We start from the raw sequence: 16,391 nt of genomic DNA, 5'->3' as shown, positions 1-16,391 counted from the left end.
ATTATTACATTTACTACTTTATGTATGTATATTTATCAAGGTCATCCTTAAAAATGTTATCTTATACTCTTTACCAACATTTAGGTTTCGACATGGCTATTGCAAAGGCAATCCTCGTAAAATGGTGAAGACATGGGCCGAAAAAGAAATGAGGAATTTAATACGGTAAAATATATGGATTTACTTTATAGATTTGTCACTGGATCACATCATGTTATACTGATGCATGTATATAGGATCCTCTTGTGTGCACATTAGCACAGTTACTAAAATGCTTCAAACCTGACAATGTTTAGTTCCGTTTTTTTCCTAATTTTTTTGTATGTCATTGGGAAACAGAGTTGAGACATTGAAGATATGCTGTTCCTATTATTTTCAAGTCATCTATTTTTTTATTTTTTTTTTAGGCTGAACACTGCAGGGATTCCCTGTCCTGAGCCAGTTATGCTGAGAAGTCATGTTCTGGTGATGGAATTTATTGGGAAAAATGAGACGTGAGTAGTTTTTTTTTCTTTTTCATATGTTCCTACGTGTGACTAAATGCAAGAGTAATTAGAGTGTGACTGCACCGATTTTGGTGCAGTTTTGGCAAAGTTTCGGCAGAAACAAAATCTGCCATTTTGCATCCAGGTAGTCTTCTCTTGGAAGAACATTTTTTGGAAGATGTTAAAAATTTATTTCCAAATAGTGTTCTAATATTTAGTTTGTATTTATACAAAGCTAGGATTAATATGCATTTCTTTAGGAGTAAAGGCATGTAATATATTGGGGGTCTTGGTTATATTATTGTAGGTAGTTGAGTGTACACTAGAAGTTTAAAGCGTAACTATAATTTCAGTAGCCAAAAAAATGAAATTTCTCAAATAAAAAGCCCATGTGTTACCCTTTAAAAAGAGCCATAAACTGCGTTCCTATCTTGTGCGGTTGCTGAGATATCCCCAGTTGTTTGGCTCAGAATAATAAATAAATTTTTCTCCTGGCTGAGAGATAGTGGGTGTGGTCTCCTCCTGTCTGAAAGTGGGCGTGGCCTCCCTATCTCTCTCATCTTGCTGGGTACCTCCATCCACTGGCTGCTGAGCAGCGCCATAGCAGTTGGTATCGCACACACTGGACGGTGGGATTAGATACAGCATCATAGCAGTTGGTATCGCACACACTGGACGGTGGGATTAGATACAGCATCATAGCAGTTGGTATCGCACACACTGGACGGTGGGATTAGATACAGCATCATAGCAGATGGTATCGCACACACTGGACGGTGGGATTAGATACAGCACCCCTGTAGGTGGTATCCCACACAGTGGGATTACATACAGGGCTGCATTACAGTAAGGTGTGGGACACTATGCAGGGGAGTGGGGGCTGGGGGAGCACAGCACTCTTCCCTCTGTGCTCTGATACCTGACAGGAGCACATAGTAGGACAGTGTTGCTCTCCTGCTTACTACAGGAGAGCACCAGCACTGAAAGGATGTCAGGCTGACCGGAGGAGGAGGGAGGGGACCAGAGCGCTCCTCTGTCTGTGTGCTGGGGTGTACAGAGAGCAGAGCACATGGAAGCAAAGTGCAGGAGTCGGGGGAGGGGGCCATAACACTCAGATATACCAGAGAGGAGGAGCCTGAGCTGCTGAGGAGGGGGCTGCCGTCCAGTGCAGGGTGAGAGGAAGCAGGGGAGGGACGGGAGAGGACTGGAGCTCTCCTACTCCTGTGTGCTCCGGTGTTTGACCTGTCACCAGACACCGGAGCACATGTCAGGAAGGAGAGCTGGGGTCTGCTGCTTACCACACAGCCTGGTAGCAATCACCCAGCTCTAGCACAGACAGCAGCATGATCAGGAGACTCCTCCTCACTGCCTGTCATGTGACTTGCTGACAGCCCGTACCTAACTGCTCCTCAGGCAATGTACGGATTTTCAGCAGGACTGGACAGTTTTGCACAAGTAGCAGAGAGACAAACACACAGCTAAGGGGACATTCTGCTTCATATATTTAAAAAACTGTTCGATTTACGTAATTAATCTAAATTGCAAAAATTCTTATAATGGCCTAAACTAACTAAAACTAAATTGTCAAAATATTTTATAGTTGCGCTTTAAGGTCCTTTATTGTACAACACATGTAGATGGTTTTCAGAGTCCACTCCACACATACAAGGAAAGAATTCCTTATTGAATTCAGAGGATTCTGCAGGTTTTCCAGTCTGCAGCATCATCAGTCTTGTGCACAGCACGACCCTCTATAAATTCCGCAGGTAATACTTCAGGATTTGCATCTGAAGGTGCTCCATGGCTCTCGTTGATGTAAACTTATGTGCTTTTCATATATTTCATTTAAATTAACTCTACTGTATTGTCTTCATGATTTTTACTTTTCTTTTTTAAGGCCAGCTCCATTGTTAAAGAATGTCCAGTTGTCAGATTCCAAAGCTCGGGAGATTTATTTAGACATTTTGCATTACATGAGAAAAATGTACCAGGATGCTAGACTTGTACATGCAGATCTCAGTGAATTTAATATGCTGTAAGTAAAACATTGTGCTATATAATTCTTGGGTGTATATATGTATATGTATAATCTATATTATATACACACGCACAGTGGTAACTTGGATTGAGGGCGTTTTGCAAGAAGAGCTCACAGTTTTTCAAAGTTGTAACTTGGATTAAGAGCATTGCTTTGGTTTAAGAGCTCTCTACTGTATACTGGTTGCGAGGGGGAGTGGGGGGGGCATGGTTTGCAGGGTGGTCTACAGCAGGGTACAGTGACTGTGGAGGTAATCTCCTCATAGCTGTAACCCCTCTCTCCCTGAGAGTGCTGCTATACTATGCTCACCCTATACCCTGCTTATTCCTTCATGCTCCCTGCAGTCTCTGTCAGCCCTTGTGTTTCACATCCTCTACATTCGTGCTATAATGTGCCTGCACTTACACTCAGCCATTCGCTCTGCTGCTATAATGTGCCTGCATTCACACTCACCTATACATACTGCTGCTATACTCTGCATGCACTTACACTCAGCTACACACACTGCTGTATAGAAAGTTTCTGTCACTGTCCTCCTGCACAGCTCTGTGATTCTCACTTCCAGATTGGTTCATGCCGAACACACCCTCTTCCCCATTGCTGTCATGTGACCACACAGACCTCTGACAGCAGCCCTGCTTCTCCATTCTAGCCCTTGTACTATGCTACTGCATTATGGGGATCTGCAGTTCCATCCCATATCTACAAACTGCTGCTGGTTTTTTTCTTTGTTTTCTTATGCAGTCACTATACATTATACGCCACATGCTGATTGCTATACTGTACAGTAACTTATAATATGACACATTCAGCTGTTTCTCATTGTTTGTTTACCATGTTCTACATGTTGTTCAGAATGATTTCTTATGGGAAAAATTGCTTTGGTTTAAGAGTGGATTTGGATTACAAGCACAGTGGCGGAATGACTTATGCTTGTAATCCAAGACACCACTATATATATATATATATATATATATATATATATATATATATATATTATTTTACTGTATATTGTGTACAGATACAGCAGGCGCTACATACTTGGGTGGGTGGGTATTGTGCAGAAGTTCCACATTTACATAATAAAAAAGGGTCATTTATTCACTTTGGGGAAGACATAATTACTTGTATGCTTATAACTGTCCAGATACCTGCTTCAGCAGTCTGCATACATTTTCTGGATCCATGCCAGCAATCTAGTGACATTTCTCTTTTAGTTATCAGAAGCCCATTTCAGAGCAGTACTGTATGGTTTTAGAAGAGATCTGGCTATACAATGACAATATAGAGTATTTGGATTCTTATTGTCTTGCTTGATCTTCTGATTGACTGGGAGGTACATATCATTGTTTGTGCTACATTCTCGGGGTAGATGTTCTGGTGAGAAGGTAATGTTTTGGTAATGCCGTTTCAGTTACCATAATGGGCAGATATATATTATTGATGTGTCTCAGTCAGTGGAACATGATCATCCTCATGCTTTGGAATTTCTTCGGAAAGACTGTGCCAATGTGAACGGTGAGTTTTTTATTGTGTCCCTATTTAATTGAATTTTTTTTATTTGCTGTTGTGGTTCAATAGTCTAAGTATGTGCACTAGATGGCCAAAAGTACATGGAGCACTCTGAATATCTCAGTCCTAAACTATGGACAAAGTTTCCACCAATATGATAAGGGTAACCTAAAACCAAAAGTATGCCAAATAATGTACGTCTGTGTACAATACAGTTGGAATTCATTTATTTCATGTGCTTTTTTACTACACCAGGTACATTGAGAGAACAGCCAATCACAGGCTATGAAAGCTGAGCAGTTTGCCTATTTGTCAGAGACAAAAATATGTACAATATTTGTCTCACACAGATTAATAAATCTTGGCCATTTAAGTCCTCACACCACCCCATAGATGAAAGAAAGAAATGATCTAGAGCATTGAATATGTGCATTTTAGGACATTTTAAAAAAAGGGAAAAAAAAGCAGTAAAACTAAACAAGAGTGTATAAATTGTCATGGGACCTGAGGGATACTAATTTTCCTTGAAAAAAAAATAAAAGCATTTTAAGGGTGCGTTCACACCTACCGCATCCGCAGCTTATTTTTCCGCGGAAATCCGCAGGTCTGGTAGTGCAGATTTCAACCTGCGAGAAATCCGCGTATGTGTGCGTTTTGCGGTTTTTCTGCAGCAAGTTTATCGCAACTGAAATGTCCGTTTAGAATGAGAGACATTTTAAACTGACATTTCAGTTGCGATAAACTTGATGCAGAAAAACTGCAAAGCGCACACATACGCGGATTTCTCGCAGGTTGAAATCTGCACTACCAGACCTGCGGATTTCCGCGGAAAAATAAGCTGCGGATGCAGTAGGAGTGAACGCACCCTACAGATGTGGAGTGAACGCACCCTACACCCTACAGCACCTTATACGTACCTGATTGCGCCGGGTCCCGCTTCTTGAGACGGTCGGGTGACGGAGATTTTAGCGCCCGAAGCCCGGCGCACGCTTCTGAGATGAGTCCAATGCTCATAGAGAATGACGGAGCATCGGACTCACCAGTTGTTCTCTATGAGAGATGGACTCATCTCAGGAGCGCGCTTTGGGCGCTGAAATCTCCGTCACCCGACTGTCTCAAGAAGCGGGACCCGGCGCGATCAGGTATGTATAAGGTGCTCTAGCGGGGGGTCGGGAGCCTGTCACACCGGCATGGGGGTGACAGGTCCTCTTTAAAGGCCATTCCTGCTCCAGTGGGAATTTTTGGAAGAAAGGATACACAAAATAGCTCTGATACACAAAATAGCTCTGGAACACCACCTTGAGAACATTCTTGTTTCACTTCATCTAGGAGTCTTACAATATTGACTAAGGATTTATGCCAAGCCGAAAAATCTTTCCAAAATGAACTCTTCTTAACCCCTTCCCGTGAGTAACATATATATATATATATATATATATATATATATATATATATATATATATATATATATATATATATATATATATACGTTCCTACAGCACATACCCCGTGCAGTAGGAATGTATATATACGTTCCTGACTACAGGGGCTTGCTGATGTGAGCGGGAGCGCTGCAGAGAGAGCCATCCTGATTACATCAATGTCCGGGTCCGGAGGTAATGAGCGTCAGCTGCGGTCCTGCAGCCGACTCTCATTAACCCCTTAAACGCTGTGATCTACAGCGATCACAGCGTTTAAGGTGCTCAGTGACAGATCAAGCATCTGTCACTGAGTGATTGGGACCCCAGCAGCATGGCATGTGCCGACAGGCGGGCGTAAGCTCCTCACCTCCGTCCTGTCGGATAGGCGATCCATGTATAGAGTCTGCTCTCAGGCAGGCTCTATACATAGATCGCCGATAACACTGATCTATGCTATGGCATAGCATAGATCAGTATATGCAATCTAATGATTGCATATTTTACTTTTATAAAAGTAAAAAAATATAAAATAATAAAAAAGTAAAAAAAAAAACACTTATAAACCCCCTCCCAATAAAAGTTAAAAATACCTTTGCCCATTATAAAAATATAAATAAATAAACATATTACATATCGTAGCGTGTGGAATTGTCCGATCTATTAAAATTTAACATTATTGTTCCTGCACGGTGACAGTGTAAACGAAAAAAAAAAAAAACACACCAGAATTGTTGATTTTATTAAATTATATATCACAAAAAAATTTATCAAAAGCAATCAAAATTTTTCTGTTACACCAATATGATATTACTAAAAACTAGAGGTCATGGTGCAAAAAATGACACCCCAACCAGCCCTGTAGGTGGAAAAATAAAAGCGCTATGGCTCATAGAAGGCGGGGAGGAACATTGCATTAATCTGACCCGGACTTTTGTGCATCAAAGGGCTCTGTCATGAAGGGGTTAAGGAGAACTAATATTCCTCTGGTTCAAGATAATAGTCCCCTCACTATCCAACTAACACCCTACTCTGTACTGTGACAAGGGGCAATAACTCCAAGACAGCTGTCTACAGATGGGAAGTCTTTCCTTTTTTATATATTACTAGTCAATGCTCTGAGACTCCTAGTTGGAGTAAAATAATGACTTGAAGGAACCACCATCATCTCAAGTTAGCGTGAGAGGTACTTTTCTTATGTTTTCTTCCCTTTTTATATAAATTTTGTAATTTTAAATCATATTGACTTGCAGGATAATTACATTTAAGGTTTACTGAACAGTGAACAAAAAAAAATAAAAAAAAATGATTGGCCCTAAAAGGGTCAGACTTTCTTAACCATACATTGTGTTGTCCAACAGATTTCTTTGTGAAGTATGGCGTAGCGGTCATGACGGTGCGAGAACTTTTTGAATTTGTTACAGACCCATCAATTAATCAGGATAACATGGATGCGTATTTAGAGAAGGTAACTGGAATTTCATTCTGTTAAAAGACAATGCACCTTGTCACAAAGCATCTTGAGCCTGTATTTCAGAACCATTAACCATTAGGTATTTATGAGCATAAGTTTAGTTTGTTATTACCACTTTCATTTTACTGGATTTAGATGGTACTGATGTGTAAATGCTTTGTGGGTGTAAATACTCATGACCTATAGCACTAGCAATGTAGCATGTTTGTAAAAGAAAGGATGCATCCATTGTCCTCAAAGACCTGCTGCATAATTCATTCAAGCTGTTGACAGATACTGTGCAGATGGTTACTCATATTTAAATAACATAAGCTTGGAATACAACCTTAGACTATGTTCACACTACGTAAGAGACCGGCCGTTCCGTGACCCTGGCTGGGTCACGGAACGGCCGGTCTGTGCCGGATCATCGCGGCTGGTACTTAAGTACCGGCCGGGTGATCTTTCCAGCCGCAGAGCTCTGATGCTTGCACATCAGCGCTCCCAAGCAACATTCTGGAGCCGCTCACTTCACTGTGTGAACTGACAGGGCTTTCTGCGGCCGGAATTCACTGAATTCTGGCCGCAGAAAACTGACATGTCAGTTATTTGTGGCACCGTATGGGATCCCGGCCGAGCGTGTAGGATATGTATACGCTCTGGCCGGGATCGCATATCAGATAAGGTTATGTTGCGCTCCGCAAAAAGTGTGGCCGTTGCCGATGGCAACAACGGCCGTACTTTTACGTAGTGTGAACATAGCCTTAAAGGTGAAGTGCGGGCAAAATAATTTTAAGATATGTTATTGCCCAACAAAAGTTAAAAAAATTACTAATAGACACTTATTATGGGAAAGGCAGCTATAGTGCATTGTCTCTGCACTTACTACAGCATGGCCTGTTCAGGTCTCTGTAAAGTTGGTGATGTCACGTTACATAAACTGCTGACACCTGCTGCTCCAGTCTGTCCCTCCACTGCAGCAGGTGTTGGCAGTTTGTGACATCACCAACTTTACAGAGACCTGAACAGGCCATGCTGTAGTAAGTGCAGAGACAATGCACTATAGCTGCCTTTCCCATAATAAGTGTCTATTAGTAATTTTTTTAACTTTTGTTGGAAAATTAACTTTTGTTGGGCAATAACATATCTTAAAATTATTTTGCCTGGACTTCCCCTTTAACCCCTTGCCACTAAAGCCTGTTTTGGCCTTAATGACCAAGCTAATTTTTTAAAATCTGACCTGTCTCACTTTATGCGCTTATAGCTCAGTGATGCTTTAAAGTATGCTAGCGATTCTGAGATTGTTTTTTCGTCACATATGGCACTTTATGTTAGTGGCAAAATTTGGTCACTACTTTGTGTTTTTTTTGTGAAAAACATCAAAATATCATGAAAAATTAGCATTTTATGAACTTTGAAATGCTCTTCTTAAAAAAGGAAGTCATAGCACATAAATTAGTTACTAAATCACATTATCAATATGTCTTCTTTATTCTGGCATAATTTGGTAAACATATTTTACTTTTTTAAGGTGTTACGGGACTTCGAAATTTATTAGCAATATATCAAATTTTCATGAAATTTCCAAAATGGATTTTTTTTTTAGGGACCAGTTCTTTTTTTAAATGGATTTAGGAGGCTTGTATACTGGAAACCCCCATAAGTGGCCCCATTTTGGAAACTAGACACCTTAAAGAATTAATCTAGGGGTATAATGAGCATTTTAACCCTACGGGGGCTGGAGGAAAGTGTTCACCATCAGGCCGTAAAAAAATTGAAAATTTAAATTTTCCAATAATATATACGTTTAGATTAAAGTTTCTAATTTTCAAAAGGAACATGAGAAAAAAAGCTCCCCAAAATTTGTAACGCAGGTTCTCCTGAATACAACGGTACCCCAGTTGTGGGCGTAAACCACTGTATGGGCACACAGCGGGGCTCAGAAGGAAGGGAGCGCCAATTAGCTTTTTTAATGCAGATTTTGCTGAAGAAGTTTCCGAGCGCCAGGTGTGTTTGCAATGCCCCTGTAGTGTTAGCAGAGAGAACCCCCCCCCATAAGTCACCCCATTTTCGAAAGTATACCCCTCAAAGAATACATCTTAGTGTGTGGTGACCATTTTGACCCCACAGGTATTAGAGGAAAGTATTCAGAATTAGACAGTTAAAATGAAAAACCTGAATTTTTCCAATAATAGGTTAGTTTAGTTTGAAATTTCTCAATTTCACAAGGAACAGGAGAAAAAAAGTACCCCAAAATCTGTAACGCAGGGTCTCCTGAGTAGAACGGTACCCCATACATGGGCATAAATCACTGCATGGGCACACAGCGGGGCTCAGAAGGGAAGGAGCGCCAATTAGCATTTTCAGTGCAGATTTTGCTGAAGAAGTTTCTGAGTGCCAGGTGCGTTTGCAGTGCCCCTGTAGTGCCAGCGGAGTAAAATCTCCCCATAAGTCACCCCATTTTGGAAAGTGCACCCCTCAAAGAATTCATTTTGGGGTGTGGTGAGCATTTTGACCTCACAGGTATTAGAGGAATGTATTAAAAAGTAGAGAGTAAAAATGAAAAACTCAAATTTTTCCAATAATATGTTTGCTTAGTTAGAAATTTCTAAATTTCACGAGGAACAGGAGAGAACATTCACCCCACAATCTGTAATGCAGGTTCTCCTGAGTACAACGGTACCCCATATGTGGGCATAAACCACTGTATGGGCACACAGCCGGGCTCAGAAGGAAAGGAGCGCCAATTAGCATTTTCAGTGCAGATTTTTCTGAAGAAGTTTCTGAGCGCCAGGTGCGTTTGCAGAGCCCCTGTAGTGCCAGCAGAGTAAAATCTCACCATAAGTCACCCCATTTTGGAAAGTGCACCCCTCAGAGAATTCATCTTGGGGTGTGGTGACCATTTTGACCCCACAGGTATTAGAGGAAAGTATTCAAAAGTAGAGAGTAAAAATGAAAAACCTGAATTTTTCCAATAATAGGTTAGTTTAGTTTGAAATTTCTCAATTTCACAAGGAACAGGAGAAAAAAAGTACCCCAAAATCTGTAACGCAGGTTCTCCTGAGTAGAACGGTACCCCATACATGGGCATAAATCACTGCATGGGCACACAGCAGGGCTCAGAAGGGAAGGAGCGCCAATTAGCATTTTCAGTGCAGATTTTTCTGAAGAAGTTTCTGAGCGCCAGGTGCGTTTGCAGAGCCCCTGTAGTGCCAGCGGAGTAAAATCTCCCCATAAGTCACCCCATTTTGGAAAGTGCACCCCTCAGAGAATTCATCTTGGGGTGTGGTGACCATTTTGACCCCACAGGTATTAGAGGAAAGTATTCAAAATTGGCCATTAAAAATGAAAAACTCGAATTTTTCCAATAATATGTTGGTTTAGTTTAAAATTTCTAAATTTCACGAGGAATAAGAGAAAAAATTCACCCCAAAATCTGTAACGCAGGTTCTCCTGAGTAGAACAGTACCCCATATGTGGGCATAAACCACTGTATGGGCACACAGCAGGGCTCAGAAGGGAAGGAGCGCCAATTTGCTGGAGCAAAACCTCAGCTAGTAATGGTTATTAGAACAGCGCAGTTACTAAAATACAATAAAAAAATGAGATTACAGGTAATGTGGGGGGGCTACGGGTAATCTGGGGTGGTTACGGGCAACCTGCTATGGTTACGGGTAATCTTGAGATGATTACAGGCAACCTGCTGTGGTTACGGCCAACGTGAGGTGGTTACGGACAATCTGGGTTGGTTACGGATAAACTAAAGTGCTTATATGTAATTTGGGTTGGTTACGGCAATCTGGCGTGGTTATGGGCAATCTGGAGGGGGTCATTGGCAATTTGGGGTGGTTAGAGGCAACGTGCGGTGGTTAAGGGCAACGTGCAGTGGTTACGGGCAACGTGCGGTGGTCAGGGGCAACGTGGGGTGGTCAGGGGCAACGTGCGGTGGTCAGGGGCAACGTGCGGTGGTCAGGGGCAACGTGGGATGGTCAGGGGCAACGTGGGATGGTCAGGGGCAACGTGGGATGGTCAGGGGCAACGTGGGATGGTCAGGGGCGACGTGGGGTGGTCAGAGGCGACGTGCGGTGGTCAGAGGCGACGTGCGGTGGTCAGAGGCGACGTGCGGTGGTCAGAGGCGACGTGCGGTGGTCAGAGGCGACGTGCGGTGGTTACGGTCAACGTGCGGTGGTTGCATGCATTCTGGCGTGATTACGGACAACCTGGGGCGGTTACGGGTAATCTGGGGGGTTAGGAATAATCTGGGAGTAAACTGCAGTTATTACTATAATAAAAAAAAGTGTGTGTTTTATTTTTTTGTATGTTTGTCACTTTTTGTACTTTTACACATTCATTTTCACTGTATTACTATGATTACTGTGATATTTTCTATCACAGTAATCATAGTTCAGTGACAGAGACCAAATTGGTCTCTGTCACTTAAAATTTTCAGAGTTGGCTGGTTGTGGAGCGCATGTGCACTTCATAACCAGCCAGGACGTCGAGGAGGAAGGAGCTCCGTGGATCCGGTGAGTATATGGGGAAGGGGGGGGTGACTGGGGGACGGGGGTGACAGGGGGGGTGGGGGGGGCGACTTGGGGGGGGGGGCACGGTGACACTTTTTATCCCCTGTCACCAATGATTTATGGTGACAGGGGATAAAAAGTGCCGGCAGCACTGGGAACAGGCGATCGGCGGTATATAGTATATACCGCCGATCGCCTGCTCCGGGACCACACGGGGGGGGGGTCCCCGATCACTGCCCCATGCTCTCCGCTACCTCCGGTGGCGGAGAGCATGGGGCTTTGATCATTATTTTATTTCCATCCCTGCGAACAAACATCGCAGGGATGGGGGCGGCCATCTTGGATCTGATGGCCGCCCGGGTACGGTGATCGGGGGTCTGATCTGGGGTCTGAGGGGACATTTTTCATCTCCCCCCACCGTGGATTCACGGTGGGGGGAGATGAAAGCTATCGGCGGCGCCGGTAATTCCCGGTACCGGAGATCACCGCTATAACGGTAATAGCGGTGATCTCCGGTATCGGGGGACAAGGGGAGGGGGCCGGGGGACATACTAGTTGTGGCGGTGGGGGGAGGCAATGTGCTGCAGCCTCCCCCCGCCGCCCGATCGCCCGATCTCCCCATAGACGCTGCGGTCGCATTGACCGCGGCGTTTATGGGGTTAACTGCCCGGGGGGAGCGCGGCTCCCCTCCGGGCAGAGACAGCAGGGGGATGCTGTGTGACATAGCATCCTCCTGCTGCCCGATCTTCTATAGGGACAGCGGGGGGAGGCAGGGAAGCCATGACATTCCTGGAACGTCATGTTGCGGGAACTACCTGCTTTACATGACGTTCCAGGAACGTCATTTTGCGGCAAGGGGTTAAAGTGAGCCTGCTAGCAATATTGTGCTGCCCTGTCTGTATGGAGCATTTGCTATAACCTCTTTGATTCTTGCTATCTGCTTAAAATCTTATACTGTAACAATCTCCAACTCGCACACCAATCTACTTATTCCAGAAGCTACATAACATCACTGCATCCTTTTGTGTTGCTGTCCGTAGGCAGCTATACACATCATGGTAGGCAGGTCAGTCAGCATTACTAAATAATACTATTAGGATGCTCAACTCTAAATAGGGCAGAGCCATTGAATTGCGACTGTAATATATATTAGACCCCCCATCTCATAGAGCGAGGGCAGTCTGTGACTCTTGCTATTCTGAATCAGATGTCCCAAAACTATAGTGAGAGGCACATCTTGCATTTGGCCTGTATGACATCCAGGTGCAAAGTTAAACCAGATTTCTTGAAGATTGGTCCCATGTTGAGGATCCACTGGATCCTGGCTCCTACCTGTGCTCCCCCTGACTAAATATGCTCAGTAATTTAACTCTGCCCTTAAAGGGGAACTATCAGCAGGTTAGAAGAATCAAACCTGCTTATAGCCCCCTATTTCACATAGGGCGCTCAGGATGACGGTATGTGTCTTACCTTCCTCCTTGGCGGCATTCACTTGCTGTTGGCAGTGTTATCCTCAGTCCGGAGAACTGACGGTCTGGCTCACTCTTACTCTAGAGCTGGAGTCACTTCAATCAATCAGTCCCCTGTTAGTCTAATATTCTTGGATAAATTCCCCAGCTATCCTCTCTCGGTACCCCTGTTTCAATGACCTTTAAGTATTTATAAGTCTTCTTTTAGGGCTTGGGATCGAGTTAATTGGCCTTTCCAGTCACTCACAATCCAGTTATTGGCACTTTTACATGCCCTCCTATGTAACAGCACAGATGGCACACATGGGTTTACGTCAGTAAATGGACTGCAGCAAGTGTGTGCCGATTTTTGTGATTGGCACTTATTTGGGCTGCCTTAACCTGGTTTTTATTTTAAGCTTTTAATGCTGTCAAGGAATAAAAAAAAAAAAAAAAACATTCAGGGGCAGTGGGCTGTCATAGAATTGTATAGAAATGATTGAAATGACTTTTGTCCTCTTATAACTTTACAGGCAATGGAAATAGCAGCTCAAAGAACAGAAGAAGAAAGATCAAATCAAGATAAAGTAGATGAAGAGGTAAGTAATATTTAGTATAATTTGACATGTACAGGGCATGCTGCTTTTATCTAGTGCAAGGTCTTCAGGAACATGAGTGGTGTGTGGATGCTGTCATGTCCCAGGACACTCTGCAGAGTAAATTAAAGTTTCAGGGAATTAGGCTCTTTTGTTTGGCAGTTATTTTAATCAAAAGGTAACCCAAAAGGTGTTGAAAGCTGCTGTGCACATAGGATGCAGTTCAGCCAACAGCCATTTCTCTTGTCCCTGTCATACACATGCACATACTGTACAGCTGAGCCTGTATGAGAGTGCTTTGAATGGGGAGAGTAAGCCACTACCAGACACCTTTGGCACAGCTTATTTTTGCTGAAAACATAAGGATTAGGCATGTTAAATTCTCAACTGCCCAATAGCTGCTGCTGGAGAGGAGTTGGGAGGCCCCCATACACATAGATAGTTGATGGGTTTGGCTGACAGTAATCTGATGTGTTTGGGCTGGATTCTCACACATTTTAGCAGCAGGTTGTTTGTTTTTTGGTGATTTTTAATTGTGAATGGATTGAGAACCTTCAACCCTCCAACTGTAGCTTTGGCTGTCCAGACAAGATGGTAGTCATAAATTGTAGTTTTGCAACAGCTGGAGGGCTGAATGTTCCCCTTTCCTGTCATAATAAGTGAAAGGAGGGCTAAAGCGCAGCAGGTAGTTGTGGGGCAAGGTTCACATCTGCATTGGAGGCTCTCTTATGGGCTTCTGTTGAAGATTCCATTCAGCAGCTGCAATGGGTAAAATCCACAATAAATCCACAGCATCACTTGCACATAAATTTGTAACCCACACTGCATGTCTGTTTCCGTTCTGATTTCCTGTGAATTTTTTTCAGTGTGGAGATTTTCTTATAATTTTACATGTTTCACTTTTATTGTAAATGGTGTGGAAATTGCTTGCAAATTCGCTATGTGGGAACTTACCCTCTGGCTGTGTCTGAGGCTGCATTCCCACGTTCCGTGATCCTGATGGATCACGGACGTGGAATGCATGTACCGGAGTCCCCCTGCGCCTGGACAGCATCTGTAATTAGATGCTGGGAGCGGGGGAGACTGTATTCATAAGCGCCGCGCTGTAATGAATCAGCCACGCGGTGCTGTTAATACAGCGCGACGCTTATGAATACAGTCTCTCCCGCTCCCAGCATCTAATTACAGATGCTGTCCGGGCGCAGGGGGGCTCCAGCACATGCATTCCACGTCCGTGATCTGTCAGGATCATGGAACGTGGGAATGCAGCCTGACATGCATAACAGTGTGTTCTTATTTGCAGTCCATAAAAATTCTGGGTTTATTTTTGCTCTCACTGTATCTCAGGCAGCCTTTTTCATCATACATTTCTTTGCAATGTTTTAGGTATTCAAGAAAGCGTATATTCCTCGAACTCTAAATGAAGTGAAGAACTACGAAAGGGATGTAGATTTAATGCAGAAGTTGAAAGAAGAAGACATGTCACTTAACATACAACAGGATAATGTGAGTAACGTAATGTTCTTCAGTTTACAGTCATGGTCACAACAAATATAGTTTTGCCCACTTGGTTGCTCTATGACACAGGTAGATCTAATAAAGATGTTGGATGTGGAGTAAGAAAAACAGTGAAATATTACTATTTATTAGGCACAATGCCAAAAATCATAATACTATTGAATACAAGATAGTAAATACACATATTAAATTAGAAGCAACCAAGTGTTAACCATGATTAAAAACAATACCTCATTCAGTTTGTTGTGAGCCCAATTTTTTATTCTTTTTACCATTTATGATTCCTTGTCTTTTTCTTTTTAATAGATTCTCTATCAGACTGTGACTGGTTTGAAAAAAGATTTGTCAGGTGCAGAGACGGTGAGCTGGATCACTTACTATCCCCATTTCTTCCTAGAGTTACCCTTTGTGCCATATGCCGTATACTGTAAATAATAAGAATATTTAGTCCACCAGGGAATTTAAGCATAAAGCGCTTGCCCCAAAGGTGTCTAATGTATAGTATGCTTAATATAATTTACAAGTCATCTGCTGCAGAACCTCATTTTAAAAAGAAAGTAAGGGATTAAACACTGATGGGGTTACGTGAACCACTTTAGCCAAAGGGCCCTCATACACAATAGTGAAAAATCGTCCAAACCCAGTGATTTTGGTGGCACTGGCTGGTTTATTGTGTATGGAGGGTGCTGTTGGGGGTGAGAAGGATCTGGCATGTGAGAATTCAACTGCTTGACTTTTTTTGTTTTTGAGAAGATGAACTGCTGATAGAGCTATCTGGCAGCAACTTACCCATCCTCTGTGTTCAGAATACTTGGCCTAGCTAAAAGTTCATGTGTATGGGGGGGGGGGGTAATTGGAGAGATAGCTGTCAGCCAAACAAATTTGGCCAACAGCTGTTGAAATATGGGCACCAAGTAGAGTACCAGCTACAGTGTGCTCCAGTAATATTGCCAGCAGCCACCTCTAAGTAACAAAATAATCCCCGCTACCAGTGTAGGTGATCTTAACCAATCGCTTTATCCACTAAAGGGGAGCAGTGCCTGTGTAAGGTGAACGAGAGAAAGTGCTCTATGGAAACAATGTTCCACGTATACTTGGCCTGTTTTGTTTCCCATTAATACTGTGCCTGTGTTTTACATGTGTGCATATTGTTTGACCAGGTACCAGCTTTGCTTCAGAAAAGCGATGATGAGCAGCACGATGGATCCGGCTCTGACGCTGATAGTGGTGATGAGTCTCGGTCGGACTCTGGAGATGTGCACCCCAAAGATCAAACTCCTGCCTCTGAAATAGATAGAAAGGTTAGTGAAACATCATCAATCATTCCACTGCTGCTACACAGTTTCGCAGATAGTGAATTGTATGCTGGATAGTTTAGCAGAATTGGTATATCCAGAACG

The 16,391-nt window shown here is 43.1% G+C and overlaps 1 protein-coding gene across 2 annotated transcripts in view; it reads left to right on the top strand.

Moving 5' to 3' along the window:
• The window catches only part of RIOK1 (RIO kinase 1), a 29,969-nt gene that overhangs the window by 12,111 nt on the left and 1,467 nt on the right, over positions 1-16,391 (top strand). For both annotated transcript variants that reach the window (XM_069960193.1, XM_069960192.1), the window contains exons 8-16: positions 85-165; positions 408-494; positions 2,383-2,520; positions 3,938-4,041; positions 6,815-6,921; positions 13,411-13,476; positions 14,860-14,979; positions 15,298-15,351; positions 16,152-16,292. In XM_069960193.1, the coding sequence (XP_069816294.1) occupies positions 85-165; positions 408-494; positions 2,383-2,520; positions 3,938-4,041; positions 6,815-6,921; positions 13,411-13,476; positions 14,860-14,979; positions 15,298-15,351; positions 16,152-16,292 (898 nt within the window). The remainder of the gene's footprint in view (positions 1-84; positions 166-407; positions 495-2,382; positions 2,521-3,937; positions 4,042-6,814; positions 6,922-13,410; positions 13,477-14,859; positions 14,980-15,297; positions 15,352-16,151; positions 16,293-16,391) is intronic.

The sequence above is a fragment of the Dendropsophus ebraccatus genome, chromosome 2, assembly GCF_027789765.1.
Source record: "Dendropsophus ebraccatus isolate aDenEbr1 chromosome 2, aDenEbr1.pat, whole genome shotgun sequence".
Lineage (NCBI taxonomy): Eukaryota > Metazoa > Chordata > Amphibia > Anura > Hylidae > Dendropsophus > Dendropsophus ebraccatus.
The sequence above is the reverse complement of the archived record's forward strand: the minus strand, read 5'-3'. Positions and strand labels throughout refer to the sequence as shown.